General features: G+C 44.8%; 3 protein-coding genes across 14 annotated transcripts; 1 reads left to right on the top strand and 2 right to left on the bottom strand.

Annotated features, from left to right (window-relative positions):
• Positions 1-43: 43 nt before the first annotated feature.
• On the top strand, positions 44-7,439 carry ZBTB8OS (zinc finger and BTB domain containing 8 opposite strand). 11 transcript variants are annotated; one of them, XM_053998557.1, is made up of 9 exons: positions 44-359; positions 969-1,038; positions 2,095-2,243; positions 4,051-4,075; positions 4,652-4,773; positions 4,961-5,043; positions 5,311-5,363; positions 5,543-5,579; positions 6,219-7,439. In XM_053998557.1, exons 3-9 carry the CDS (start codon positions 2,156-2,158, stop codon positions 6,303-6,305), a joined length of 495 nt encoding a protein of 164 aa, XP_053854532.1. In that variant the 5' UTR covers positions 44-359; positions 969-1,038; positions 2,095-2,155; the 3' UTR covers positions 6,306-7,439. The 11 variants fall into 11 exon arrangements, with proteins under 11 accessions (XP_053854532.1, XP_053854528.1, XP_053854531.1 ...); XM_053998553.1 differs by having other exon boundaries at positions 2,083-2,243; XM_053998556.1 differs by having other exon boundaries at positions 44-447.
• Positions 7,440-9,364: 1,925 nt separating this feature from the next.
• Positions 9,365-14,768, bottom strand: LOC128818854 (zinc finger and BTB domain-containing protein 8A-like). The gene is made up of 4 exons (XM_053998538.1): positions 14,485-14,768; positions 12,487-13,463; positions 11,168-11,337; positions 9,365-10,476 (listed from the first exon to the last, which is right to left on the bottom strand). The coding sequence occupies exons 2-4, from the start codon at positions 13,433-13,435 to the stop codon at positions 10,144-10,146; spliced, it is 1,452 nt and encodes a 483-aa protein (XP_053854513.1). The 5' UTR covers positions 13,436-13,463; positions 14,485-14,768; the 3' UTR covers positions 9,365-10,143.
• Positions 14,769-16,718: 1,950 nt separating this feature from the next.
• ZBTB8A (zinc finger and BTB domain containing 8A) lies at positions 16,719-22,773 on the bottom strand. 2 transcript variants are annotated; one of them, XM_053998540.1, is made up of 4 exons: positions 22,699-22,773; positions 20,691-21,658; positions 19,966-20,135; positions 16,719-19,593 (listed from the first exon to the last, which is right to left on the bottom strand). In XM_053998540.1, the coding sequence occupies exons 2-4, from the start codon at positions 21,628-21,630 to the stop codon at positions 19,261-19,263; spliced, it is 1,443 nt and encodes a 480-aa protein (XP_053854515.1). In that variant the 5' UTR covers positions 21,631-21,658; positions 22,699-22,773; the 3' UTR covers positions 16,719-19,260. The 2 variants fall into 2 exon arrangements, with proteins under 2 accessions (XP_053854515.1, XP_053854514.1); XM_053998539.1 differs by having other exon boundaries at positions 22,675-22,746.
• Positions 22,774-24,780: the final 2,007 nt, after the last annotated feature.

The raw sequence follows: 24,780 nt of genomic DNA, 5'->3' as shown, positions 1-24,780 counted from the left end.
CAAGGGGGCGGGGACGGGAGCGCGCGCCGCGGTCACGTGGGCGGGCTTCCCGTGGGAGCCGCCATTTTCCGGAGCGCCCTCAGCGCGCTCTTAAAGGGGCCGCGCCCCCCGCTGAGGGTTCAGTGCTCGGTCCCGGTGCCCGGTCCCCGCTCCCGGTCCCCGATTTGGAAGAACCGGTGGCTGCGGCTCCTCCGGTCACCACAGACGTGGGCAGTGCGTATCAGAGCGGGACCGGACCGGTGCGTGTGTGGGCCGAGGCCTCCATACAGGGCCGCCCTGACACCATCGGGCGTCCCCGGCGTGTTATTAATTCTCTATAATCACGAATATATTCCCTTTTTCCACAATTCGGTGCCGCGGTGAGTTTTAGAGGCGCGATATTTGTTGGTTCTGGTCGGCTGCTGAGGGTAACCCGGGACCTGACTGTCCACAGCTGGGGCTTAACAGGTTTAAAATCAAATATCAAATCAATATCTGGGTTTATTCCTCATGGGGTACCCCGAGTTCTCAATTTCAGACTTCTCTTTCCAACACACTTCTATTTTTAGCTGAAATTAAAAATTGGAAATCTTATGCCTTATTTCTAAGCTTTGAAGTAAGAAGCAGCTGCTGTGTAAAAGTTAAGGGGTATCTGTAAATTATTTGTGTTGTTTGGGGAAGTGTTGGGTTCAGCTGTGGATAATTCTTATAATGCACAAAAATATTAAAGAATCGTTGTGATAGCTGGGAGTCTGGAGAGGAAAATTAATTAGCCTGAAGTTAATCTTCAGTTTGTGTTTGTTGGATTTACAAAAGAACAGGAAAACAGCAATTTATGAGATCAGGTGTGAGAGTCTGACTTTTATATGGGGGAGTTGATGCAGATTTTTTTGTACAGTTCTCTTTTTTTTTTGTACAGTTCTTTTTTGTGCAGTTTTTTACAGTGGATACAGTTCTTTTTTTTTAATTTGTTTTATTTAAAAAATCAGCCAGAGAAGGAACACAGGAAGCCCCTGGCACTTTGGGTGACAGCTGGATTTGCCACGCACATGCTTTAAGGTTTGGAGGTTTAAATGTAATCCTTGTCCTAAGAGAACAAGGAGGATTTTTCCTGAGGAAAAATCTTCAGTAAGGTCACATCAGGAGTTTTTGGGGGCAGTGCCACTTCAAGTGTGTGGCGTGCAATGGGCTGAGCGCCCTCAAAAAAGAATTAATTAGAAAATTAAAATGAACCTGAAGCATGGAAGTTTTAATTCACTTCACAGCTGTTCCCATCAGAGTATTTTATTAATTGTGAATGAATGGAATGCTCAGTGTACACAAGGAGGAAAAAAACCACAGTTCCTCCCACAAAAGGAATAAGGAATATTTTCCCTTGGCTCTGGTGCCTGACCAAACATCACTTCATGGGTGTGGGATTGAACATCCTCACCTTGGCAGTCTGACACAAACCAGCTGAGTTTGGAATCCTCCCTGTTGAATCCCTCCGTGGCTGTGAAAAACGCCAATCGCTTGGTTTTTAAAATGTTTAAAGTTTAATAATAATAAAATGGTCATAAAAATAGTAATACAATTAGAGTAATAAAAATGTAGAGTTAGGACAATTACAAGACAATAAAAAAGCAAAGAATTACAGATGTCCAGATGCTCTTAAGCCACGACAAGCATCCCTTGTGAACAAAGGAATAACCTTAAAAACACTTCATGATTATGCATATATTTTATTTAAAACAAGAAATTCATCTGGTACTTGTCAAAAAGTTTCTGTTAATCCCCAGGTGCCTTCGAGTCTAAGTCAGTCTTGAAGAAGTTCATTTCTGTTGATAAGGAAAATCATAAATTCCTCTTCTCTGGAAAATTTAGGGGTTTCTGTAATTGTTATCTCTGTGTGAAGAATTCCTTGATTATCCCATCTCTTTCTTGAGCTAGTTAAAAAACATTTTACATAGTATAGTTTCTATTTTAACATTGTGTTATAACCTAAAAATACATTCAACACAGCACTTGAGAGAATTAATAGAGCATAACTTCCCAACGTTACACATATAATATTCATTGTAACTATTGCATAAAGCCAATCATAAAATATGCATTTTTTCACAGTGGGGAAAGCAGGAAGTGAGGGAGAATCCCTGGGTCTGCCCCAGCCGCAGGAAGGGAGGGATTCCTGTGAGCCATGGCAGCTGAGGACAGGGATTACAACCTGACCCAGGAGCAGAAGGCTGTGAAAGACAAGTACCCCCCTCTCTGCAAGAAATATGAATGTGAGTATTTTTATTTATTTTTTATTTAATGTTATCGTGATGCAGCATGTGGCAGTGCTGTAGTGAGGGCAAGGAAGATAACAGGAAATATAGGAATGAAAAACCAATTTTCTTCATGTTACGTTCTCCATATTTTCTCCATATTTTCTCCATATCCATTTTCTCCATATCCATTTTCTCCATATTTTCTCCATATCCATTTTCTCCATATCCATTTTCTCCATATTTTCTCCATATTTTCTCCATATTTTCTCCATATCCATTCTCTCCATATTTTCTCCATATCCATTCTCTCCATATTTTCTCCATATCCATTTTCTCCATATTTTCTCCATATCTTCTCCATATTTTCTCCATATCCATTCTCTCCATATTTTCTCCATATCCATTCTCTCCACATTTTCTCCACATTTTCTCCACATTTTCTCCACATTCATTCTCTCCATATTTTCTCCATATTTTCTCCATATTTTCTCCATATTTTCTCCATATTTTCTCCATATCCATTCTCTCCATATTTTCTCCATATCCATTCTCTCCATATTTTTTCCATATTCATTCTCTCCATATTCATTCTCTCCATATTCATTCTCTCCATATTCATTCTCTCCATATTCATTCTCTCCATATTTTCTCCATATTCATTCTCTCCATATTCTCTATTTCCTTCATATTTTCTTCATGTAAACAATTTTTCTTGGTATGGGCACTGAAAAAACAAAATCACGATGGAAATAAATTACTCAAGTCTCACCCTGAAAACTTTTCTGAGCCATTTCTTAGCAATTTTTCCACCTCTCATGTAGGAAGGGACATTCAAAAGCGTGCTGGGTTTTTGTGTGTGGTGTTTTTATTCTACTTAAAGATGATTCTCTCTCCCTTTCCCCACCCCTGGGATGTCTCCTCAGAGGAGGAGATCAGATCCCCTAAGGCAGGGGATCATTCCCTGCCTGATTTCTGTGTCACCAGTGCCTGTCTGGAGGGACAGCTTTTGTTACCTCTGAGAGAATTCCTGTTTTTATGCTGTGTTCAGGTCTTTGTTTGATAGAAGTGCAGACATTGTGACACATCACAACAGCCATGCAGTTTCCATAAGTGGAGGAGGTTTTATCCCTCTTTTGCACCCAAAGGAATTGGTTTGCTTTAGAGACTCTTGTTGAGAACCCTTTAATAGTGTGTGATCTCTTTAAACAGCACCAGAATAATTTAATAATTTTTTTTTTCAGTTGAAGTGAGCATTTATTTCACATCCCAGCTTAGTTCTGCTGGAATTTTGCATTTCTTTCATTCCTCTGAATAAACATAAATTAGGATACATGGGATGTTAATCATGCTCCATGAGTAAAGTTTGCCTTCTATTTTATATTCCATCCTATGTTTTAAATTCTTCTCTTTGCATAATGGCTGCTTTTGGATGTGGACAGGTAGATTTCCTCACTGAGCTGGAAATATTTGCAAATCTCATCCTCTGCATGAATAACTTTCAGTCCTGTAGACTTCAGCATAAACTCTTTACTCCTGGTGAAAGTTCCTTTTTATTGCAGTTAACTTGTGGAAGCCTGTTGGGTTACAGCAGCCAAACCCTGCATTGACATAATCACATTAAACAGGTTTTTTTTGGCAGAAATAATCCAAAATTCCACCTGTGCTAAATTTTTCTAATGTACTACAAAGTAAATTTATCACATATGCAGATGAATGTAAAAATGTTTTGTTAAAAATCAGGTATTTATATTATTTTATTTTTAATCTGCATGTTATAAATACATTTGGTGACATCATTCCTTTTCTTTTTGCTTCCCCTCAGATTTGGATCACACAGCAGATGTGCAGTAAGTGTGGGCAGCTGGGATTTCCCAGGGTGACAAATTGATTGGTTTTTTACACTGCTTTAAGCCTGGAGTAACAGCCAAGGACACTTTGCAGGTGTAACACCTTGTGGAGCTCTGAAATTTCACTCACTGGGTGCTTTGATATGGTCAATTTTGTCTCTGCTTTTGGGACACCATAGAATTATGTTTGGTTTCTTTTTTAGTATTTCAGTGGTGCTTCTGACTAAGCCCCTGTGTTATTTGGAAATGTCTTTTGAAATCTCCTTTTAAACAAAATTTCTTCTGTGTGGTTTACTTTTATAGACACCAATGAGCCACATTAGGAAAGAACTTTCTTGGTGGCTAATAAAACACTTATTTTCCACATTCTCCCAAGAAACTCTTCTGACAAACTTCTCCTTCTAGAAAAACCAGGTGGTTTTTTGCACATTCACCACCTCTGCCTGAATTCCAATGTTCTGATTGCCCATTTGCAGGTGACTTTGGGGCTGTTTCTTTTTGTTGTGACCCAGTATTTTATTGCAGTGATTGTTCCATGTGTTTTTAGGCTCCAGTGATTGTTCCATGTGTTTTTAGGCTCCATGCCTGGGGAGACACCTTGGAAGAAGCCTTTGAGCAGTGTGCCATGGCCATGTTTGGCTACATGACAGACACAGGCACTGTGGAACCTGTGGATACTGTGGAGGTAGAGGCAGAAGGTGAGGGCTGCACTTCTTCTATGCAGAGTTATGAGAGGCAGAAAAGCACCAAAAATCTCAATCTTTACATGTAGCCTTAGGGTAGTTAATTAAAATATAATTAAGCATCGTTATCTGAATCTCCTGTACATCTGAGGTGCTCTTAAAAATGTTTTTTGCTGAGGCAATCTCTGCTTCAACCACACAGGGCATGACCTGTTGTCTCTTCTCTTCCACTTCCTGGATGAGTGGCTGTATAAATTCAGTGCTGATGAGTTTTTTATACCCAGGGTAAGTGTTCTGGTTTCAGCTTTTTCCATTTGTAGGACAAAGCTGTTCCCTGATAATCCCAGCTCTGAATGCAATGGTATTTTAGAGGAAAAAGGAACATAAAAACCACAAGGCCAGGCTGGATGGGGCTTTTGGGGCAAGCTGGGCTTGGTGGAAGGTGTCTAAACAGTGGGAATAACCTTTGTAAGTGGGATTTACTGGGAATTTCTGCCTGAAGGTAGAAGGTGTGATTGACACATTTCTCCTCCCTCTCTCTCTTTCACTCAGGAAGTGAAAGTGCTTCACATTGACCGAAGGCAGTTCAAAATAAGATCAATTGGGTGAGCTTAAACCATCATCTGAAAATGGATTGTGCACTTTTCTTGCTTCCTTTGAGGCTTTAAATGAAAATCTCACTGTTCTGTGCTCATCACCAAAACTAATCATAGCACTTGGTAAATATTACCAAAATTACAACACCTCTCTTGTTTTTTTTTGGTTTTTTTTTTTGCCTTTACAGGTGGGGAGAAGAGTTCTCTTTAGACAAACACCCACAGGTATGCAGTGGTTCCTCTTTTCCATTTTAGGGGGAGGATGTGTGGTGGCCTTTAAATCAGACCTCTGAGTTCTGCAGAGATCAAAACATAAACGTGGCTGAAGTACCACTGAACTCAAGATCTCCCTGAAACTGTTGGCCTGAGCATGACATTTCCTCAGCACTAGCAAAACTCAACAAATTAACTCAATTGCCTTCCTTTTTGTGATGTTGATAATACAGAAAATCAATCTATATTCAGAATTTATGTGTTTGGGTTTCACGCTATCAGTACAGATTTCTGCTTAGTCAATTTATTTTTTTGCTTTTTTTTCTTTCTTTTTTTCCCTAAAGAATTGTTAGAAGCAAAATCTGTTGTCTTGCACTGTGATATTTTTAGCATAGAAAATGTTGATGGTCTGTCAGAGGTAAGAGAAGGAATTTGTGGTATTAAGAGGCAAGAAAATAAGGGAAGAGTTCCCTTTTCACTGTTTGACCTGGCCATTAGTAAAACTTCATTATTCATCAGAACATATATAGCTAACAGCTTTTTTGGGGGAAAAAAATGGGTAGCATTTGAGGCAAGTGATGAGAACTGGGGATTCTGAACTGGTAAAAGGGATAAAATTTAGAAAATCTATGGTTTGTGTCTCTTTTCTAGGGCACAGAGGTCAAAGCCATAACTTACTCAGCAATGCAGATCTGTGAAGATGAAAAGCCAGAAGTTTTTGTCATCATTGATATTTAAAGCAAGAACGGTGTGGTTGAGTGGGTATTGGTCATCACCTGGCAAAAGCCCCCTAAAACTCTAAACCCTGTGGAAAAAACTACGGAATTGGCCAGTTAAAATGAGAAATTGAAGGGAGTTAATTGCAGGGAATGTCAGACTGTTTTCACTGAGACAGAGATTAAGAATTAAGTGAGGTTTGGGGGGTATGGAGAAGGAGAGGTTTGTACAGGTTGGAAGTCTCCTAGGAGTGCTGGCAGTCAGCTTTTCAGGCTGGTACATCTGCTAGGAGCTGTATAAAATACAGAAATTGGTGGAGCTGATAACTAAAATACTCCCTTTTTGCAGCGTGGCAGGAGATAATGTTCATCTAGATTGATTTCATTTGCATATTTCACGTTCTAATTCTGAGCTGACATCCCTCCTCCATATTTCATAAATCCAAAATAGCTGCAGTGGCTCAGATGTAATGTGGGGGGAAAAAAAAAATCTGAGTGTTTAAAATTAGACACCTAAAAAATGATGCCAATTAAACAAACAAACCACCACATCTTTTAAGCTACTTTAAAAAGAAATCGTGCCAGCAGGTGGTGCTGGATTGCTGTAAATAAATTGCCACGTGAAATCCTAAAGCGTGTGACTGTGTACCTGAAATCCTTTCATCACCCACGATAACTCTAAAAAGTTGGCAGCTTTGCTGCTGTGGTAGAAGGGGATGGAAAGGGATGTCCCAGGTTCTCCCTGAATTCACTCCCAGCTGTATCTTGTGAAAACTCTTTTTTAAAAAGCATGTTTTGGATCAGCCTACTTGTCTTTTAAAAAGAGCAATATAGACAATCCTTAAATGTCAAAGGATTATGGACTTGACTGAATCAAAATTAATCAAAAATAATCAAAAGTGTGTTGTATTTATTTTAAATCACAGATGACAAATGTGCATTATGTGCTGTTTTAATTTAATTTAAACATGAGGAGCATAGGCCTGGCCTGCTCTGTTCCCATAAATGCTGCAAGTGCCTCCCTGTGGTGTCTCATCTTGAAAAATCAACTTAAATAGTTCAGGTTTTATTTCCATGCTGTAACGACTGAGGGCTAAAACCTCTCTCGTTTTTTTAAGCAAGCCTCAATGCCAAAATAAAACTTGGACAGAAACAATTAATGGCTTTGTGAGTGATCTTGACCGGTCAGTTCAGACACTGATGAATTACACTTGTGCTAAGGCGAGCAGACTCTTTTTTATCAGTAAAAATTGCAACACGCCAGTTTAATGGTACAAAATAAGTGTGATTTTTGACACCTTGGGGTTTTTTTCTCCTCACGCAGAGCCCCAAGGGCAGTGAGGGCGCGGCCGCCATTGCGGCCCCTCAGGCGTCACTTTGGAATATCATTGGCTGGCGGTGTCACGTGACTGTGCTCGGCCAATCGGGCGTCGAGTTGAGGTGGCTTTTGTTCTCCACAGCCTGAGGGGAGACGGACGCTGAGCGAGGGTCAGTGGTGTGGGGGGATGGACATGGACTGAGGGTCAGTGGTGTAAGGAGATGGACGCTGAGCGAGGGTCAGTGGTGTGAGGAGATGGACGCTGAGCGAGGGTCAGTGGTGTGAGGAGATGGACGCTGAGCGAGGGTCAGTGGTGTGAGGAGATGGACACTGAGCGAGGGTCAGTGGTGTGGGGAGACGGACGCGGACTGAGGGTCAGTGGTGGGGGGAGATGGACACAGACCAAGGGGCTGAGCTGGGGCTGAGGGTCAGTATGGTTTTGGGGAGGTGGACACTGACTGAGGGGCTCTGGGCTAGGGGCTGAGGGGAGCTGGGCAAGGACCTGAACTGGAGCTATGGGGAGGTGAGTGAGGGGCTGGGGCTATGGGGAGATGGGCAAGGAACTGAGGGGAGGTGGGTGTAGGAGCTGAGGGCAGCCTTCCTTTAGCCCAGCTCTCTAAAACGTGAGAAAATAAATTGATGTGGTTAAATTTTTAACTTTGCAGACAAATGCTGAGGTGCCACAAGATCAGTCTCACGCTATAGTAACATACTGAAATGCTCTACTTATTGAAATGCTGTCAGGAACTTGCTAGGAAAACATTTGGAATTAAGTAAGTGTTATTCATATTTTTTTTTTTTTTTCAATATTTATTAAGTACTTACTATAAAACAGGCCTTAAATCCACCTTGTTCCATTTGCACAGCTGTGGCAGTGGCAAGTTTCAGCTCACAGTGCTGCTCTCCCAGGGCTTTACAGGACCCATGAAAGTGGGTCATTAAAAAACACCCTTAGACTGCAAACCTTTCTGGGGGTGCCAGAGGATCCTGCAGATGTAGGAAGTTCAAGGGTAGAGTGGTGAACTCCTTGGAAAAGACCTGCATTGGTGGTTACTAAATGTACAAATCTCAAGGAGCGCTAAAAAAGGCTGGAGATTGGGAGAGCATTAAGGAATTATTACAGGAGCTTGCCCCATTCTCCCTTTTGCTGAGTTTAATGGCAGCTGTTGGAGGCAGAACCTGGATGTGCATCAACATGGCTGTTCTCAAATTCTCTGTGGGGAATTTTCTGCTTTCTTGGCAGGAACCTCACACTACAGATGCTGCTAACGGGAAGGGAAACACAGCATCAAATGAGACATGAGACCAAAGAGTGGCTCTTTATCAGGAGTACCCACTGGGAATGCCATTCTCTGCTCTCAGGCAGAAGGTTTCTTTGTGCACTCCTTGAGCTTTTCTTTTTTAATAATTTAATAGTGAGCATTTTTAGTTTCTCTACCAAGTGCAAGTGCACTCTGATTCAAGTGACTGGGGAAATAAATACGACTAAAAAAAGCTTAAGAGACTCCAGAACTACAAGAGTTGCTTAACCTCTGAGGGAAATTGTGCTATTAAAAATGTTTTTATACTGTCAAGCACCCTAAAGTTATACGAGCAGGAGAGCCTTTCTAAAGTAGCTCCATGATCTTAAGCTCTGATCACAAATGTCCCACTGAAATTCAAGGGACTTGGCTTCTTTATTCCTAGAGTAAGTTAGATGGGTTTAAGCAAATCTTGCATCAATCCTGGGGAAAAAAATAATGGAAAAAACCTGACAACTGCACTTCCAGTGATTGCACTTTTTATTTCCTTGGAACCACGTTGGTGTATCTTTCTATAAAATTCACAGTACAAAAAAAAAAAAAGGCAAATTCATACTATCCAAGTGCACTACAGATGCTCTGGTCACCTACTCTACTCTGGCTGTGGGAGTTCCTAAATCATGCTTTTCTCAACTATAAGAAGCTGGAAGTACACTGAGAAAACAAAGCTCTGGTAAAAAGGTTCTTCAACAGGAAGAACTCCACTTGTTTCCCTCGCTCCTTTCTTAGGAAGTTTCTGATGTGTTATGTACAAATTAATTACAATATCAGCAAAAAAATAAAAGTGGTTTAACATTTCTCAGCTGCTCACCTCAGTAAGAGTTTTTCCAAAGCAAATTAGCAATATTTGGTCTTCAAAAATCTGTATCATACAGAACCTTTGTAGAATTGTAAACTGGTTCATACTTCCACAACGAGCAGGAGCTCTGAGCAAGTCTTTGATGAAATATAAACCAATTCTCCTAAACAGTTTCCAGATAATAAGTGAGCAGCTGGACTTCAATGTTCCTTGTGGGTCCCTTTCAACTCAGGCTATTTTATGATGCTCAGTACTTTCTGGATGACATTTAGAAGCAGTTACACCGTTCCATGTCTGCAAAACAACTTGTTTTGGTCCAAAATTTCCTTCTCAGAACAGAATTTTAGTGATACTTCATTTTATGAAAAGCAGTATACCAGCATTAGTTGGGAGGACACAAGTCATTTAATCTTGAACACAACAATAACAAAGACACAAAGATCTACCTAAGATTTGGCTTCACCTTTTCCTTTACCTCATCCGGATTATCATCATTATTGTGTCGGACAACCAAATTATAGGGCTCCTCCTCCACTGTCTCTTCATCTGACTTCTGCTCCTCCTCCAAAGCCCATTTGGGGCGTTTGTTTCCCGTGGAGGAGACAGGAGAATGTTCAGATGCATTGAAATCCTCGGGGATGCTGTCGAAATTGGCTTCTGCCAAGCACTTGTGGCACAGTCTGTAGCGCCGCGTCCCTTGCTGCACCACGCAGCCCGTCAGCTCCGTGACGTGGCGCTTGCACTTCCTGCAGATCAGTTTGCCAGCTTGGTGTATCTGAAAGGATTTAAAATTTACAAATTCAGAGCCTTCACCCATTTTTAAATTTTATTTTTAGACCATGAAAATTGTCGCAGCAGCTCTCTGGTCACAGAGACAACTTTCCCAGGCATCGTTCTGGGAAAGGCTGTGAGAAGTTCAGAGAAAAGAATGAGAAACAATTCTTAACTTGCTGCACCTGGTGTTGTGAACATGTGGAATGTGTTTACAGAGATTTGTTTACCAAAGGGTGGTTTCTTAATTAGCCAATGCTGATGGTGTTTTAATTAAAGGACCAATTAGGTCCACATGTTGCAAACTAGGGTATAAAAGCATGGGTTTCTTAATAAAGATTATTATGAGCCTTCTGTAAATGCATGGAGTCAATTATTACCCGGTCCTGGCCTGTTGCACTGACAGAAAATGTGCTGAATCGTGCTAAAAAATTAAATATTAAATACAATTTGCCACGTTAAATAATGAACAATTCAAGTTGTGCTGAATCGCGCTAAAAAATTAAATTTTAAATACAGTTTGCCACGTTAAATAATGAACAATTCAAGCTGATGCACTGCTTTTCTGGTGCTGGGTTCGGAGATGCCTACACAGCTACCACCAGCGAATTAATTCACACTTTCACAACGAGCTCTGAGCGAGTCTTTGCTGAGCTATAAACCAAATCTTCTAAACCCAGGGGGGGTTTTCCTACCGTTTGGAAGTGGTTGCGGAGGTGCTCCAGGCGGGTGAACCTCTTGCCGCAGGCCTCGCAGGGGTAGGGCCGCTCCCCGGTGTGACACCGCAGGTGGCGCTTCAGGTCCGCGCGGCGCTTCACCGTGTGGGTGCAGAACGGGCACTTGAAACGCATCCGGGGCAGGTCACCTGGCAGGGACAGGGCACAGAGCAGAGCTTTCTTGCTGTACTTCCATCAGTTTTCAGTTTAAAATATCTGACAGCTCGAGTTTTCTTTAAATAGGGAAAAAAAAACCCAACATTTGGGATATTTGGATGGTTGTATATGTATTATATTATATATAGTATATAATGATACATAAAACACAGGCTTTGGAGGATGTGAAAATAGAAAGAAAATGAGAAAATATAATTGAAAATTTTTGAAAATATAGAAAATGTTCAAAGTTTGATAGAAGGTTTACAAAGTATGTATTTATATGTAAACTTTGAGACAAGAAATGTTGATTTAGAAATGTTATGGAATGACAGATATTGTTGAGAGAGAAATTGAATTAAAAATAAGTTTTAAAGGATGGTTTTATAAATAAGGGGGATATAGATTTGTTAAATATATATATGTATGTACATCCCCCAGCTTGCATTTTTATTCTTATTTAACATGTCAATTTACCACTTGATAGTGTTTTCTTCCTGACAACATTTTTTAGATATAAAGGTTATCATAAATATGCAGCTATTTATACATAGCCATCATATCTGACTCTTCCACCAGCTAATGGTTCATAGCTTTGACATTTGTAATCTCTGTGTGATATACAAAGATGTCTTTAGAATATGCAGTTATGATCTACAGATGTGTTCATTTCCAAAGGAATAAACGTGTCAGCTTTGTTCCACCCTCTCAGGCAGGTGATGACAGACGTTTGGGCTGGTTGGACCCCAAAATGCAACATCCCAGCAATGCCAGCACCTCTCATGTGAAGGACTTGGGTTGAGGTTGAACACCTCTGTTATTGCCAGATATTGGAGAAACTCAGTCCTTCAGGTCCCCAAGTCAATTACAGCCCTTAAGGCTTCATTGAACTCCACTTGGGCCCAAATAATCAGGCATGTTTGGGTTGAAATTTACAGAATACCTAGGTCAGTCCCATTCCAATTCCCATGCCCTGTTCTGGCTTGAAAATCTTAGTGTTAGCACTAAAATTGAGCAGATAAAATCACCTATCATTCCAGGCAGGTTTTTGGTTTCCATGAAGCTGTACAAATTCCTTCCAAATCATCACATGAATACTCCTAAATAAAACCAAACTTTTCCAAGCCGTTTCTGTTGTTTACCTTCATTCCAGCTACTCATTACCCCTAAAATTGTGGGCATTGAGGTGTACAGTTCTTCTGCCTTTAACTCCATGAACTCAGGAGTTCTGGAAAGTTCTTGTTCTAGCTGAGCAACCGACCACCTCTTGGCTGTGGCCTCTGCTCCGGCATGATATCCAAAATCATCCCGATCCACGTCGTTCTCGGCATCAAACTCGGCCTCCTCTCCCCCGTGGGAGATGTGAGCGGGATCCGAGGCTCCGGCTCGCTCCGCTCTGTCCGATTTGCACCCTCCCAGCTCCCGGCTCTGCGACAGCCCCAGGTGCTTGCGGCGCTTCCTCGTGGAGCCCTGTTTCCTGCCTCTTTTGGACAGCTGGGTCTCTGCCCGCTGCAGGATCACCTGTGAGGACAGGTAGCTGCTGTAACTGCTCCAGGAGTTTTCATTCCCGTTGGGTTTTTCATCTGGGATCGAGTAGGAACGCCGGGGGTTGCTCTTTGCTTTCCTTCTGGAGCGATAAAGAGCCGGGCGGGCAGGGGTGGGTTCAGTGCTCACACTTTTGGCCGAGAGGCTGAGGTAATGATCCTTTTCCTTTTCATTAATATCCAGTGAGGACTTAATGAAGGTCTTGCAGACATTGAGGATATCTGTCATCTGCAGATAGCTGGCAGCTGACATGACTTCGATCACATTCTGACCCGTTAAAGACAATATCCCTGAATACACAAAGTCCAGGATGACCATGAACGTCTCTGGAGAAAAGACCTCAAACGTGGCTATGGTTGGCTGACTCGTCTCCTTCGAGCTCTGCGAAAGGAGCATTTTGAAGTAGCCACTGCTGGCAAACAGCACATTGCGATGGGCTTTGAAGACCTTGCCCTCCACCAGGATGTTGCAGTCACAGAACAAGTCCTGCTTCCGCTGCTCGTTCAGCTGCTCCAAAAGGTGAGACTGGTGGGAAGAAATCTCCATTCCAGGCGGGGAGGAAGAGGAAGGTTTGCTGTAAAGGAAAAAAACATCATCATGATAATCTAAATCAATGATGCTGAATCCTAATTTAAAAGATGAGCTCTCGTTTAAAAAAGCGCTATCGCATTCCCAACGTATCTCCAATCTCCCTGCGGCCACTACTCTGCATAACAAGAGAGAAGAAACTTAACAACTCCAAAAGAAGTGAAAAGATGTCCCAGCGGGATTACTCCGTATCCCAAAAGAAGGAAAATTATGTCGACCAAGCTATGGTGGTTCTTCGACTCTGTAAGAGAACTTGGCCCCTCCGCCGTGGGCAGAGCCGCGGCTGACGCGGGTCCACGGTGGGCACAGCCTCCGCCCCGGCGCATCGGGACCGCTCGAATGAGGCGGCAGCGCCCCGGGGTCGCCACCCTCCCGGCCGGGGCCCCCCGGTACTGGCCGCGACCGCAGTCACTCACCCGCCCGCCCGGCCGAATTGGCCGCTCGCTCCCCGGCAGTCAGGGACGCCCGACGGCGCCGGAGCCGCTCCGGCACCGCGGAGGCGCCTCCCGGCCCCGCTCCCACCTCGGGGACCGCAGCGCCCGCCTGCCCCGGCCGGCTGCCCGCTCCCCTCCGCCCGCACGGTCCGCCCCGGGTCGGGCGTGCCGCCCGCAGCCGCCCGCGGGAACGGAACCGCGGCTGCCGCTCCGCCAGAGCCCCCCGTGTCTCCGCCCGGTGCCGGGCGCCCGTGGTTACCCCGGCCGGTCCCGCTCCCGCCCCGCCGCCCCCTCTCACCTCCGCCGGCAGCGCCTCCGCCGCCCCCGCTCCCGCCGCCCGCCCCGCGCAGCCCCTTTGTGTCCGCGCCCGGGGCTGCAAATGGCGCCCGCCGGGGACGCGGCAGCGCCGGCACCGAGCGGCTCCGGGCGGCACCGAGCGGCTCCGGGCGGCACGAAGCGCCCGCGGCCGCTGCGGAGCCCCGCGCCCTCCTCGCCGCCGCCGGCTCGCAGCCGCCGTCAGCCCCGACGCCCGCCCGGTCCTTCCCATCAGCGCGAAGCAGAACGGCCACTCACCGGCGGGGTGCTGCGGGCGGCTGCCGCCGAGCCGGGGGGAGCGGGCGGTGGCTGCGGGATCCCCGGCTCCGCCTCGGGGCTCGCCGTGCCTCCAGGCGACGCGCCGCTGCTCCCGCAGCCCCGAGCCCTGCAAGCCCGAACGGGAGAGAAACAAAAGGTATTTGCTGACGTGGGCGTTGGACAGAGACGCCCGAGGGCTGGGGACACAATTAAAGGGGCAACGCACCGATTGCAGCCGCAGCCCAGCGCCTGCCTCGGCCCGAGCGCCCCGCGGCCGCCGCCGCTCGCCGCTTCCCACACCCACATGCTGCTCCGAGGCCGCTGCCCCGCTCACACAAGGCTTTGTTGTTGCTACCTTTGTGTGTGTGGAGGGAAGGCGCCACCTGAACGGTGAACGGCAGAGATCCGGAGCTCCGCGGTGTAGGATTAATGATATTAACTCGAGATAGCAGCATTTTTATAACGGGATTTTTGTATTCAAACAATGAGGATAATCCGAAAGCAAAGCGCTGCACGTAGGAGTGCAATACACAGATTGTCCTGTTTTCCCTTCTGGGTGGAAAATTGAATCAGGATGCCTGTTAGAAGACAAGACACTTTCAAATTCGTGCCTGAGATAAGATGAGATTCTCATCAGATTAAATTCTTTTCAGTCGTATTCTTGGAGACCATGGAATAATTTTGAGAAGGAAGCTTTGCAGTCATCGGTACAGTCCCCTCCTCAGAGCAGGCTGCAAGAACCTGGCAAAGAACAGTTCCCATTTCCACGGCAAGCGTCGGGTGAGATCGTCAGTAGTGTTTAATTTATTCCAGCAGCTAAGCCAAGAGAGAGAAGGCTCTTTCCAGCCACTCCTCCCAATTTTCCTTACAAAATCTCTTGTTCTGTGCTCTTGCTCTGTTTAAAATTCTTGATGCACCAAATAAGCCTCCTCTTTGCATTTCATGAGTTAAATAGGATGAAAGGTTATGCCTCCAATGTAGAAAGGTTTTAAGTTAAACAGTATAGAAAATATTTAACTAAATTATAAGCTATTATAAGCTTTTCTTAGTAGTTTATCAACTTATACCCATCACTCAACAGACAGTGTTGGCACAAATTTGTACCTAATGGAAAAATTCTGCAAGGCAAGGGCTGTAGGATTAGAACATCCTTTTCTTCAAAACTCAACCTTTTGGGCAGAATTGGAGATTTTTTTCTTCTATTTCATTTTTGTACTTGTTGCCTCCAAGCAACAGCAATTAAAATATAAGAAAGGTAGACATTGGCATGGCTCTGTAATGGGATAACTCTGACAGTGACCAGATGCTTCAGGGAAGAAATGTATATTCCATCATTTTATATCCAACAGAGCGTTTTGTGGAGTTTTTTTTCCCCTGAAGTCATCACTGAAAACTTGAGATGGATCCCAAAATCGTGGAGGATGGAACATTCTGCAGAGCCAGGAGTAAGGGAAGGATACCTGTAGCAGTCAGTCAGCACTCTGAGATCTGTGGGCTTTCAGGTATTTTCAAAGCCACCCTAAATCAATATTTTTGTTTTTTTTTTTTTCCTTATGTCAATTCTTTAGAACTGGAATAGAATCCAAATTACAAAAGGTTGGAAAGGGAGATTCATTCTGAAGTCAGAAGTCTTAGAAGTCTTTGGGATCTTTTTTTTTTTTTTTAAAGGGGGCTACCCAACTGTTTAACCTTTAAGATAAGGACAAGTGACATTTTTTGGACAGATGTTTAGGTAATTTAATGGCAGACAAAAAAAAAAAAAGGGAAATGATGTGAAAGAATTAATTGAGCATCACACAAGTCATAGGTTTTTTGGGGCAGAGAGAATTCTGTAAGAAACACCTAAAAAGGAGGAGAGGGAATTTTTAAAAGTATTTCAGCCTTTGAAAGGATGGGAAGATACTGTCAGAAAATAAGGATAGTTAAGAGACATTAATCAGAGGATTATGAAATCTGTCTTCACTCTTGACTGTGGTTTTGTGAATACAAAGTAAACACAAACCAAGCAAAAATAATCACAGAATTCTTGGAAAAGACCCCCTAACATCAAGTCCAGCACTAAACCTTGTCCCTAAGATATAAAGATGAAAGAAATACAAGGAAATAAATAAATTCAGTGGGAACATCCCTATGTGGTCTTTACTTTCCTCCTTGAAAGGAAAGGAAATGTTCCTTGTGTTGATGAGGGGCATGTGATCCTCACAGAAATATGAAGAAGACAATCTGAGGCAATGGAAGGAGACAAAAAGAAAACAAATACTTTCATTTAAAGGAAAAAAAAACCAACCAAGGAAAATACGTGAGTGTAAAATGAAGGACATGGAAAACAGAAGGCACTTAACATTTATCTTGTCTTGCAATACAAAAAGAAGGAAACAATGACCAAAATTAAGAAACAAATGTAAAAATGGTAACTTTTAAAAAACAGGAAAACATCATTGACCTGTGGGAATCGCAGTCTTGAGCTAAACTCCAAGCTTAATATGATACTTTAAAAATGACTACAGATATCTAATTATACTAATGAGATTAACAACATATAAATCCAGAAAAGAAGCCCTTATTTGCCCAGCAAATCAACAATTAATCTGCCTGTGTTTAAAAAGTAAAAGTCTTCCTATGGAGAGATTGTTCCATTTGCCCACTTAGAGCCACTTCAGATCTCGTTCTGAAGCATCTGCTCCTCAGTATTGTTAGATTTATGATCTCTAATTAAACTGAGTATTGATCCAAAAATCCCTTTGCTTCTAAAAACACCCCCACTATTAAGAAACACTTAATAGTCTGACCTTTGCAGTTGGCAGTTAAGATTTCAGGCCTGGAGAGAACACTTTATTTTCCCCTCCCCTTCATCCATCCCCAAACAAACACAAACCAATTCCAGCCACGTTTTTACCCTGGGACAGCAGGCACTGATACCTGGGATTTGTTGTCAAACTGTTTAATGGAAAGGGAAAGGGAAACATCTATGAAATTTGAGCAAAGTTACTCCATATTCTTTGAAATATTTCTTGTTCTGTGTATTTGATTTAGTCCAGGTTGCTCAGGAATATTTCTTAATCATTTAATAACAGGCATTTTAGGAGTTTAAAAGCTCCAAGAAATTAAATGTCTGTTTTCACATCAAGTCCATTTTTGGGCTGCTGACCAAGTGTCATCCATAAAATCAAGTGTAAGTCTTGTTTAAGACGTTTTCATCTTAAGATCACAAAGATTTTTAAGTCACCCCTTCCCCAAACCTAAGCCAATAAATTGTACTTTTTGTAGGAACAATAAAACACCATTTCTTGTGTCCTTGGGATGCTTCCCTTGGAGAGGAGGGTGCTTAATGCTTACACTGAATTTAGCATGAAGTTCTCAACTTGTCATTTGTTGGTCACCTGCAGCCTGGAATGAAAATGCTGCACTCTCTGGTCATGAGGATACAAGAAAGTTATACAGTTTTTACACAACTAAAAATAAAATAGTGACTTTTTAGCTGTCCCTGGGAAAGATTATATAGTATATATACACATATATACATATGTATATATGTATATGGGATTGTTGTGTAAGAAACCCCGGGGTTCAGCCAAACATGCTTACAAAGCTGTAAAAAAGAAAAAAATAGATATAATTTTCTAAGTCTACAGCCATTGAGTTCCATGATCCCAAGAACTGGAATAACACTCAGGTATGCCCAAGGAATGCAGAGCAGCAGAAGCATCTCCTGCTCCTCTCCTGTTGACAGTGCTGGGTAAGAGAAACTCACTAAGCAGCAAAACCAAGCTCATTTTGTTAGAGAAGTAAAATCTCTTCATCATTACTCATCTCTGTAGCCTAATTGTGGGTGAAATGACACAAATATGGTGTCTAGAACTTCCAGTACATCTTGGTCTCACTGGTACAGACTGGAAAAGGTGCACAGAATTCAATATCCTGAGCTGGAAGGGACCCGCAAGGATCATCCAAATTCAACTCCTGGCCCTGCACCCCAACAATCCCACCATGTCTGGGCACTTTTGAAAGGTTTCAAAATATATAAAAAAAGAGTATTTTAATAGTGCTTATGAAAACATGCCAGTCTGAGATCCTAATTTTGAGACTAAAACATCTACTGCCATCAATTAATGATCCAAATTTTTAATCTGTTTGTCTCTGATGTGTTAAGCATTTATGTGCTTATTTTTTTTTAAAGAAATAGGTTTTGAGCATATGATCTACTAAAGATTCACCTCATCCTAATAAATTTTGCATAAGTCCTTTTCCAGACAAAAGTGCCAAAACATTTTAAATGCTCTTTCTTAATTAATTGCCTTTTTCCTTATCATAACATGAAGATTTAATGAAATTTCATGGAAGATTCTCTTCACTTCTGAACACTCAAGAGAGGTTGTCTGGTGTGAGGGGTTTTATACTTTGTTTATAGCCCAGTGATATAAACCCCACCTCTCTACAAGTGTAAAAAATGGGCAATTTACAATAATCTGTGACTTTTTAAAAGTATTTAGACCTCCTTGCAAGAGGCTTTGAGACGTGCCCCATTGCCTGCTATAAAAATTATCCACATAATACTGCATTTTCCTTGTTTATCCATAATTTCAGGATGGATTCTTTTAAACCAAACAACGCATGGGGGTTCTCCTAACAAACCAGCATGGCCTCAATGACGTGTCCATAAATACATGCAAGTCTGGACCTGTTCAACCACATGTCTCTGTAGGATCAGCTGGCAGAGGGCATTTGGTCACAGTACATCCTCCCTCTTCCACGGAATTCCCAATCCTTGTCTTCCAACTACCTAATATTTGGTTTCACTTCCTTCTCCTCCGCTTCATCCTCGCTGTCATCCACTTGCTGGATGACCAAGTCGTTCGAGCCGTCCTCCACGATCTCCACGTCGGACCTGTTGTCGTCCCCGTAGTGCCACCTGGAATCCTTGTCCCCATCCTGTGGGAATTCCAGAGGCGCCTCAGCCTCCAAGTCAATGCGGATGCTGTCGATGCCAGCCTCGGCCAGGCACTCGTTGCACAGTCTGTAGCGCCGGGTGCCCTCCTGCACCACTTGTCCCGTCAGCTCGGTGACGTGGCGCTTGCACTTCCTGCAGATGGGCTTGCACGCCTGGTGGATCTGGGGAAACCAGACGGGATGGATTTGTAAAGCAGCCACAAACGGGGTTTTTGGGAGATGACAAAAATCAAATCGCAGCGTTGCCTCAATTTGAGAGACATCAAACACTGAAGTGCACCAGCCCAGGCACGGTAATTGCCCGCTGGATTTGTCACAGGCTGCAGAGCAGACCCTCTGCAAGCCATCAATTACCCAACAAATTCCTCCCCTTTCCTGCAAATTATCCTTCAATTTGACTGCAACCAAACCAAATTAATGTTCTATTCCCCTCTTCTTTACAGGAGTCATTAGCTCAACCAGATACACTCACACTGTGTTTAATTAGCCAGATTTACATGTTAAATAAATCATGCAGTTGCTAAAAATACTCACAGTTCGAAAATGGCTGCTGAGGTGATCCAGCCTGCTGAATCTCTTCCCACACGCCTCGCAGGGGTACGGCCGCTCTCCCGTGTGACAGCGAAGGTGACGCTTGAGGTCAGCTTTTCTCTTCACCACGTGGCTGCAGAATGGACACTTGAACCTCATCCTGGCCAGGTCATCTGTCAGAAAATTAAAAAAAAAAAAAAAGGTCAAAATCGTGTCACGCAATGCTCTAGGAAAAGGTGTTTTATGAGAAGAATAGCACATCACTTTTATTAAAATAATATTCATGGGTTGTTTCAAGCACAAAGGTTTTGTGTTTGCCTGTAGATTACACAGGAGTGCAACAAAGGAGGAGTGGATCATTGGCTGTATTAACACAGACCTGGTAAAGCCAGCCTGGACAGAGCTTGAAGCAACCTGGGATAGTGGGAGGTGTCCCTGCCCATGGCAGGGAGTGGAGCAAAATGAGCTTTAAGGTCCTTTCCAACCCAAACTATTCTGTGATTTCATGAAAATGAGCTTAAAAATATCCCAACTTATATTTATTTTTAAATTTAATACCCCAGGTACTTCAAGAACTCAAAATTATTTCAAGGTAATGAGTTAAACTTTCCAAACATACATTTCTGGACAATGCAGCTGTCTTTTTGGTGGTTGTGCTTTACTATTGAGTAAGAACTATTTTCTCAGAGCCAGAAGAGAGGATTCACAGGTGTTTAAACCTCACTCACCTTCAGCCCAGCTCCCCATGACTCCCAGGATGGAGGGCATGTTCCCATACTGCTCCTCAGCTTTGGAGGACTTGGATTTACTGGAGGAGCGGGGTGACTCGTGCTCCTGCTGTGACACAGCCAAGCCCCTGGGCATCACCTCAGCCCCTTGGCCAAACTGGTAGCCCACGTGAGGAGCTTCCACCTCCGTGTCGATGTGAACTTGCTCCTCGGGCGGCGCGGCGTGGCCGGCGGGCTCGGCAGCCCTGTCCTCCAGCTTGCTTGATTTATAGTGGGGGACGTCCGAAGGCTGCTGCACCCCCAGGTGCCGGGATTTCTTGATGGAATCCTGCCGCTGCTCGTGTTTGGACAGCTGCTGCTGGGCATTTCTTTGAGAGCTGGGGTAATAGTTGAAATTGCTCCAAGTGTTGCCGCCCATCATGCACGTCCCAGGGTCTGGGCTCGAGTGGGAATGCGGGGGGCTGCTCTCTGCCCTCCACCCTCCGCTGTACACGCAGGATCGGTCCACGCCGTTGGAACTCACATCTTTGTCTGACAGGCTGAAGTAGCGATCCTTCTCCTTCTCACTGATGTCCAGCGACGACTTGATGAAGGTTTTACACACGCTGATCACATCGGTCATCTGCAGATAGCTGGCAGCTGACATGACTTCGATGACATTCTGACCAGTGAGAGACAGTTTGCCTGAATACACAAAATCTAGGATAACTGTGAAGGTGTCAGGAGAAAAGGCCTGGAAAGTGGCTGTCGTGGACTGACTCGTCTCCTTCGAGCTCTGCGAAAGGAGCATTTTGAAGTAGCCACTGCTGGCAAACAGCACATTGCGATGGGCTTTGAAGACCTTGCCCTCCACCAGGATGTTGCAGTCACAGAACAAGTCCTGCCTGCGCTGCTCATTTAGTTGCTGCAAGAGGTGAAACTGGTGAGAAGAAATCTCCATCCCAGAAAAGGTGAAATGAAACGTTCCTCTAAAAAATGAAGAAAATTATTAGAATTATTACACTCTTGACTTCACTGCTGTGTAACTCAGCCAAACATGTCAGAGCCAATTTTACAGCTATCTTTACAAATAATAGCATTTCCTTAAATCTACAAATATATTTAAACCACGATACGCTCAACCATAGATTCATTTTCCAACAGGACAAGAGGGATGGCAAAGCCAAGACCGCGTTATTTGGCACGGACCGCTGTGCTACAGCTGGGACTAAATCTATTCCCGGGATGCGGGGCTGGACTCGTGCCGCCCGCTGGAGCTGCGCAGCCTTCAGGCAGCTCCGGGAAACGAGGAGCCAAGAGCAGCTGCGGCTGCGACCGCGGCCGTGCCTCGAACCGGCAATTCCGCCTCGCCCCGCTCCGCCCGGGCCCCGCTCCCGCCGCCGCCGAAGGCTTCGGGAGGGAGGCTCGGCGGCAGCGCCCCGGCCCCCCCGGCATTGGCCGCGGCCGCCGTCACTCACCCGCCCGGCCGGTCCCCGGCAGCCCGGGACGCCCGACGGCGCCGGAGCCGCCCGGCCCCGCTCCCACCTCGGGGACCGCAGCGCCCGCCTGCCCCGGCCGGCTGCGCGCTCCCCTCCGCCCGCTCGGACCGCCCCGGGTCGGGCGTGCCGCCCGCAGCCGCCCGCGGGAACGGAACCGCGGCTGCCGCTCCGCCAGAGCCCCCCGTGTCCCCGCCCGGTGCCCGGTGCCCAGCGCCCGGTGCCGCTCCCGCCCCGCTCCCGCCGCCCCCTCCGCCGGCAGCGCCTCCGCCGCCCGCCCCGCGCAGCCCCTTTGTGTCCGCGCCCGGGGCTGCAAATGGCGCCCGCCGGGGACGCGGCAGCGCCGGCACCGAGCGGCTCCGGGCGGCACCGAGCGGCTCCGGGCGGCACCGGGCGGCACCGAGCGCCCGCGGCCGCTGCGGAGCTCCGCGCCCTCCTCGCCGCCCGTTCGCAACCGGGCTGGCTGCGGGGCCCGTTCCGCCCCAAACCCAGCGCCCTGCCCGGCCTACCGGCGTGCGGGAGCCGCCACTCACCGGCGGGGTGCTGCGGGCGGCTGCCGCCGAGCCGGGGGGAGCGGGCGGTGGCTGCGGGATCCCCGGCTCCGCCTCGGGGCTCGCCGTGCCTCCAGGCGACGCGCCGCTGCTCCCGCAGCCCCGAGCCCTGCAAGCCCGAACGGGAGAGAAACAAAAGGTATTTGCTGACGTGGGCGTTGGACAGAGACGCCCGAGGGCTGGGGACACAATTAAAGGGGCAACGCACCGATTGCAGCCGCAGCCCAGCGCCTGCCTCGGCCCGAGCGCCCCGCGGCCGCCGCCGCTCGCCGCTTCCCACACCCACATGCTGCCCGGGAGGGGATGGGATGCCCTAGATGCCTCCTTTTCACACCTTTATCTATAGCAGGGGCCTCGATGACCCAAATCCTTCTCCTTTCTCTTGCAGCATCCTCCAAAGGAGATGTGACATCTTCTTTTCTCTGTTGGTATCTGTTATCTTCTGAAGAAAGCATGGCTGAAAGCGAAACCTGAACCTCTCACCTTCTCTCCCTCGAAGTTTAGTATCTTTCCCCTTCCTCTTCTTACCACCAGGGTCTTTTCTGTGATTTTGACGCCCTAGTTATTTTTCATAAATATTTATTTTCCCATGGAAACCATTCTTCCCTAACCGAGCCCTTTGTGGCATTTTTGGCCTTCCCTTCTCTAACTTCAGACATTCCACCTTGAAACAATTTATCTTTCTTTCCCCATTGTAGCAAAACTGACTAAAGACTTTATCTAAAGATAACAACCCAAAGACTCTTTCCTTTGTTCATTAGAACCATTCTCCCACTAATTCATATACATTTATTCATCTGTAATTTATATCCATTCATATTTTGTAGATATATATGTATATGTAATAATATTCTTTTCCAGCTCAATTCCCCTTTTTTCATAAACTTTCTTAGTTTTGTAGATTCTCCTTTCAAACTCAGGCCGTGCTCTTAAAATGTTCATGAGACCCATTCTGCTTCTGTGAGATTCTGCTCTAAATTAACCATTCTTGAACATGAAACAACTGGAATTCACACCAGCTTCTCACAGCTCTTACCACTGAGAAATAAAGAATGCAATCAACTAAACCATCAGATTGTTTAATGTATAAACCAGAACATTTATTTGTAGTATCAGGTTTTAATACCATTGGAATTAATTCCTTTAAAGTTTATTTTTGCCTGTCAAGCCAAGTAAGTAGCATCTCTTTTTATTTAATGTGGAATCACAGAATCCCAGGATGGTTTGGGCTGGAAAGGACCTTAAAGACCATGGGCAGGGACACCTTGTTTCTCAAGATTCTACAGATTTTTTTTCCACATTTCTGCCCAAAATTATTTAATCAGCTGAAAGCTTCCCTTGGAAAAGAATTATCTGGAGGTATTTGTTCTGTTTGACTTGCCTGGGTGGTGCTTTCACTCCTCTGTCAGTGGGGTTTTGTATCAATGTCAACAGGAGCTCGAGGGTTCTCCTTCTGCCAGGAACAGGCAAGAGAATTTAAAAAATATGGGGGGAGATTTCAGTGTTATCTGGAGTAGCTTAATTAGAATTTTTAAAGATGCTACAAGTGCTTTCCTCAGAGCACCTCCTGCTCCCTGCTGTGCTGTGGATCCAGGAACAGCCACGGAACAAACTTTGGTTTTCTCATCCATGGGGCTGATTTCATCTTGTTGTGCACAATAATGCATCCCGAGCAATCCCAGACATCAGAGAGTTTTTTTAGGTTGTGTTACTAAATTTTAGAGCCATTTTCAGCTGAGAAAGTTCCACTTGAGATGCTGTTTGGAGAGTTTATCCAGAGGGAATGTGCTTGGCAGCTGTGTGAAGGAGGTGAAGGAGCTGCTCCTTACAGCCAGAATGTAGAGTCTGCTCTTCAGAGAATAATCACACTAAAAATGTTTACATTTTTCTTGTTAATAGAAAAATTAATGTACATTTCTCCTTGGGTTTGGTAACCAAATAGGATTAACAGTAATCATATATAATGGTATAGTGTAATATATTATAATAGTTTAATTAACAGTGGCACCAATTTAAAGATTTCAGTTCTCCTCAAAATAAATGTTCCTCAGGAATCACAGCCTT

Source organism: Vidua macroura, chromosome 25, assembly GCF_024509145.1.
Source record: "Vidua macroura isolate BioBank_ID:100142 chromosome 25, ASM2450914v1, whole genome shotgun sequence".
Classification (NCBI taxonomy): domain Eukaryota; kingdom Metazoa; phylum Chordata; class Aves; order Passeriformes; family Viduidae; genus Vidua; species Vidua macroura.
The sequence above is the reverse complement of the archived record's forward strand: the minus strand, read 5'-3'. Positions and strand labels throughout refer to the sequence as shown.